The following is a 5567-nucleotide window of genomic DNA, read 5'->3' as shown; positions in this document are numbered from 1 at the left end:
TGTCATGAAATCTCCTCTACTTTCAATGCCCTCCTCTGTCAAATGGGCATCATATCACCTAGGGGTTTGGGGGAGAATTAAATGAGCTGATGTACTTCAAGTGCCTGGGAGAAAGATCAAGAAAGGGGGAGAGAGAAGAGGGAAGGGAGTAGGCACCAGTGCAGACAAAGAAAACTTGAATTTAGAAGACCCATCTAGCGCTGGGCTCGGTGGCTCATGTCTATAATCCCAGCACTTTGGGAGGCCGAGGTAAGAGGATCTCTTGAGCCCAAGAGTTCAAGACCAGCCTGGGCAACATGGTGAAACCCTCTTTTTTATGTGACAGTAAAAAAAGGCCATCTGGGGCGCCTTGTACTAAGATGCCAAAAGGAAATCTCCAGGATAGGGAGCACCGATGGAGTGGGCTACTGGGACTATCTGCCTGAAGCTTAAATAGCCTCCCAGGCGGTTCATCCTCAGGACAGTCCCCAGATGTCTGAGTGTACCACAGATCTTCCTTGGTCATCATCAGAGGAGGAGCTCATCGGAGTGAATCTTCGTGGAATGAGCACTAATGACTTCAATAATTAAGAAAAAAATATAGAAAATCGGAAATAAAGTGCAAGTAGCTGTCCGGGGAGAATAGATGCAACGGGCCTTGACTGTGTCACAGCTTTCAGTCTGAGAGTGGGTATTATCAGATGTGTTGTTAGGGGTGAGAAAGCCGAGGCTTACAAAGGTGACCTAAGTTGCCCACCGACCCCCCAGCGAGCTTGCGCCTTCGGTCCGTGGGCTCCAGAAACAGTGCTCTTTCTGGACCCGGGGTCGGGCGGGATTGCCGCGTGGAAGGCTAAGCCCGCGTGCCCGCTCCTGGCCTCCTCCAGCTTGGGCCCAGGCGAAACTGTCGCCCTCCCTCTGCCTCCTCCCCTGCTGGCCTCCGCGCGGGCCCCCAGCCAGTCCCCCGCCGGGTGGAGGAAGCGCGCAGGAGGCGCCGCGTCCTAATCAATGGGCCGGGCGGCGTAGCGCGCGCGGCCACCTGGTCCGAGGAGGAGCAGTCCCCGGGCCCGCCGCAGGTCTGGTGGCTCAGCCATGGCTCCTCTGGGAGCAGCGGCCGGCCGGAGCCCGGGATCCTGCGCGGGGCGCTGAGCTCCCGAGTGGGCAGAGGGCACGGGCCGGTGGACGTCGGGGCGCCCTCGGGGAACGTGCGGGCACCATGCGTCCCCACCTGTCGCCGCCGCTGCAGCAGCTACTACTGCGGGTGCTGCTCGCCTGCGCCGCGCACTCGGTGAGTACTGCCCCCTTCTGAAGGCTGGGGCCCCGGGGAGCGACAGTTTCGCCGCTTCTCCGGCCTCGGCAGGATGCGGGTGGAGGGGACTAGCAGATCTTCCGCTGAGGAATGGGGACTCTTCCCTCCCAATCCTCCCAACATGAATCTCTCGCAGCTCTTCTCCGGAGGGACCCCTTCCCAAAGAAAAACATCGTGCGCGCCAGGCGAAGGCAGCTCCAAGACGAATCCCCGTGCCCCCCACCCACCCCTTCCTCTAGCCTGGCTTCTGGGACCCTCCTAGACGGAAATTCTGGAGCCGCCCCGGGCAGTGCCTGTTGTGTCCTGGGCGCTTTGCCTCCAATCTTTCCCTGAAACCTCTCAATCACCTTTCGAGGCTGCTATTATCATCCTCACTTTATAGACAAGGAAAGGAAAGGAGAGGGGGAATAAAAATTCTTGCTCCAAGTCAGAAGAAGAGGAATTGGAACCCACATCAGTATCAGTCTGCCCCCACACCTTGACATTTTCACCCTCACGGGCTGCAGATGGGAAAACCTGAAGGGAGCTCTGGCAAGAGCTTCCGGGTCTGCGATGGGACCGTCTGCCACTCTCCCCACACCCTCTCGTGTGGGATGCGGCTCCCTAATGTCTGCGTGTCTGGTGGCTGCTGGGTGCTGCTGTTCCCCAAAGCCAGGTCCTGGCAAGGGGCTGGAGGAGGAAAATACTACTACTAATAATACTAGCGGCAGGATGGGTGGTTTGTTTTTCTTTCCTACAGAAATTCCTGGGAGTCCTGGGCCTCTGGGAGCTCTGGGATCCGTGATAAAGAGAGTGGCCCCACCCAGACCAGCAGAAAGGAAGGAATGGGGAGGAAGTGGGGGTTAAAGGTGGGGGCCAGATTCCAGAATCATCCCTTCCCACTAGCATTCCAAACTGGTCCCCAAGGCGTCTGTTCCAAGAAGCTCCTTAGGGAAAGTGCTTGGGGACCCAGTTGAGTCTCTGATCTCTGTCCGGGGCAGGTCTCCTGGTGTCCAACCTTCTTGTCTTCCCGTAGTCCCCTCCGGTTGGATTATAAGGAAAACCAGTGCTCCCAGAGTCGACCAGAGTGTTGACACTCAGGAGATGCTCATTTTTCTGGTAGCCCCAAGACTTTCAGCAGCAGTAGTTGGGATGAGTGCAATTTGGAGCTTGCTTAGAACTCCCTTTCCACGGTGGAGCCTCCTCTCTTCAGTGGCAGTGCTGGCCTTGGAAGATGCTAGAGCAACAGCATGCACTCAGGAGTTTCGACTCCCAATTTAGAGAAATGCCAACTGGGATACTGGGGCAGTGTCAAGCCAGGTAGAGCCTGGAGGTGTGTTATTCCGTGGCTAGGCGTGGGAGAGGCAATAGCTCCTTCCTTGGGACCCTCCCAGCCTCCTTCTTAAGTATTTGCAGTGACTCTGAGACTGTCATAACTGGTACCTCGAGTGCAGGACTGAGGTTCAGTCTGCATTTTTGTCTCAAGAAAATCCCTGGATTATCACAGGAATCAGTGGAAGGAGAAAATGAGAGGCTTCCCTTGGTTTAAGTCTTCAGTGTACCTTGGAAGGATGCTTCATCATGCTCTGGCCCCAATCCCTTATTTTAAAAATGAGCACACTGAGGCCCTCAGAGAGAAGGGAGCTGCCCGACGTCAGAGCAAGGACTAGCAGCTCTGCTAGCCCCACACACCCCACTTAACCCACTAAGGTTAGCACCCAGGTCTCTTGATTCCCAATCATCCAGGGCTCTGTCTGTTATGCCCCTTTTTTTTTTCTTTTCCTTTTTTTCTTTTTTTTTCTTTCTTTCTTTTTTTTTTGAGACGAAATTTCACTCTTGTTGACCAGGCTGGAGTGCAATGGCGCTATCTCAGCTCACTGCAACCTCCACATCCCAGGTTCAAGCGAGTCTCCTGCCTCAGTCTCCTGAGTAGCTGGGATTACAGGCATACGCCACCATGCCCAGCTAGTTTTTTGTATTTTTAGTAGAGATGGGGTTTCTCCATGTTGGTCAGGCTGGTCTCAAACTCCTGGCCTCAGGTGATCCGCCTGCCTCTGCCTCCCAAAGTGCTGGGATTAGAGGCGTGAGCCACTGCGCATTACTGTCTTACATAATCATAAGATGGTTTTCTGTGTAGAAGTCGTGGTCCTCGGATTACTTTATGGCTTCTGTAGACCTTATATCTCACACTTCTTGGCTGAGAACGCCTGTAATAAATAGGAGTGAAACTGACCTACTTTGGCTGGAATATTTCCCAGCCCCTGGAGCCCTGCTTTCCTTCTGTTTGACTCTGGGTGGTCAGACATTTGATTCTGAAATCTAAGTGTGTTCAAATAATTTTTTATTCATTTGAAGCTCCCCCTCGAGGGGGATTATAGGCATCTTCCTAATGGAGGGGGGTCACTGAGGGCAAATTGCTTATTACCACTCTCCCTCTACTCCATATAGGGAGGCGTCAGAAGTGACCCTTGTAAGTGGAACCCAAAACATGGTGATGGCCGAATGGGGCAGTTTTCTGAGGCCTCCCATAAGAAATACTGAGCACACCCCCCCTCCGCAACCCCACCCCCATGCATCTCATGAGAACTTTTTACCTGGAACATCACTGTAATTATTTACTAACACATCTGTCCCCCAAGCCCCAATACACACACTTTAAAGTTGAACATGGAGCCTCATCTTGTTCATCTTCTATCCCTAGAGTCTGTCACCAGTGTAAGAGGGAGCTCAATGACTGTGTGTTGAATGAATGCATGGATGACTGAATGAAATAATGATGATCCAGCAACCAATAATGAAGAATCATTTCTTGAAAGGACTCTTCACTTGCTAAATCGTACAGAAATGTGTCAGGCCATAGAAAAAGAGTCACTCAAGGTAGGGCTTTTTAATCCATGGCATTTGGCAAACCGCCAATTTGTTAACCTCAGTGAGCTAAGTGAAGTGTGTGGGGCTGGTTTTTCCTTCAAGCAGAGTTTCTTAACACTATTGACATTTGGAGCCAGATAATTCTCTATTGTGAGAACTGTCCTTGCATTGCACAATGTCTAGCAGCATCATGGACGGCTACCCTCTAGCAGCTCATGATCTCTCTAAAACTGTGACAACAGAAAATGTATCTGTAGACACTGCCGAATTTTTTCTGGGGATAGGGAGGGCAAAATTGCCCCTGTTTGAGAACCACTGTCTTAAAGGTTGTCATGTTTCGGGACAGATATACAGACAGGACTAACAATAGGTATTCATTTCACATTGGGTTTGGGGCAGTGGGGTTGGTGATAGGGCATCTGAGTCAGAGGATGGAAACAGGTATGCCTGATGAAAACCAGTCTCCAAACTGGACAAAGGACTTCTGCGGAGAATGGGTTCCTTGATCTATTCCACCCTCCCTTCCCTTCTTTCCCCCTCCTGTCTCCATCCCTCCTCAGTTGATGGCTAAGAAATATAACAATTCCAAGCACGGGGTCTGGCACGTGGAAGCCTTCGGTACATGGTGGTCGCTGCCCTGTCCTGTCATGCATCCGGACCCAGAGGCTGACAAGCACTGTGGCTGCACCGTGAGCAGAACCTTAGAAAGGTTTGCCTGCAGAGCTGGTAATTGCCCTGTTACCCGGGCTGCAGTGCAATGGTGCAATTATGGCTCACTGCAGCCTTTAACTTCCTGACTCAAGTGATCTTCCCACCTCAGCCTCCCAAGTAGCTGGAACTACAGACACCTGCCACCATCCCTGTCTAATTATTTTATTTTTTGAGAGATGGGTCTCACCGTGTCTCTCAGGTTGGTCCTGAACTCCCGGGCTCAAGTGATCCTCCTGCCTTAGACTCCCAAACTGTTGGTAATATAGGTATGAGCCACCATGCCCAGCCTGGGAGCTGATTATTGATGAGTTTTCAGAGGAAGGCCACTGGAGATTTTGTGTGTGTGTGTACCTGGAAAAACACTTTCTAGTTTCCTGAAGAAGTATTTGCGGATTTCTTTTTAAATGTTTATTATCCCTGAAGTTAATAAGTGAAGGATGATGATGATGATGAATTCTCCTTTAATTGACTCTTATTTTCCACTGGACACTCTGCTGAGTCCCTCCTAACACTAACAGTCACATCAACAGTTACTAGCTCCATGGTGCAAAGGAGGAAACGGATGCTTGGAGAGATGTGAGGCCATTTGCTTAAGACCACCCAGCTGGACATGGTGACATGAGACCTTAAACCTAAACCTGAAAGAAGAAACCAAAACTTTTGTTTTCTTTTCTTTTGTCTTTTTCTTTTCTTTCTTTCTTTCTTTTTTTTTTTTTTTTTTTTT

General features: G+C 51.1%; 1 protein-coding gene across 1 annotated transcript in view; it reads left to right on the top strand.

Moving 5' to 3' along the window:
• Window positions 1–975: 975 nt before the first annotated feature.
• Window positions 976–5567, top strand: part of SCTR (secretin receptor) — a 79552-nt gene continuing 74960 nt past the window's right edge. The window contains exon 1 of the mRNA XM_011941629.1: window positions 976–1264. Coding sequence (XP_011797019.1) covers window positions 1193–1264 — 72 coding nt within the window. The 5' untranslated portion in view covers window positions 976–1192. The remainder of the gene's footprint in view (window positions 1265–5567) is intronic.

The sequence above is a fragment of the Colobus angolensis genome, unplaced genomic scaffold (genome assembly GCF_000951035.1).
Source record: "Colobus angolensis palliatus isolate OR3802 unplaced genomic scaffold, Cang.pa_1.0 Scaffold20, whole genome shotgun sequence".
Classification (NCBI taxonomy): domain Eukaryota; kingdom Metazoa; phylum Chordata; class Mammalia; order Primates; family Cercopithecidae; genus Colobus; species Colobus angolensis.
This window is presented reverse-complemented; position numbering and strand designations above follow the sequence as displayed.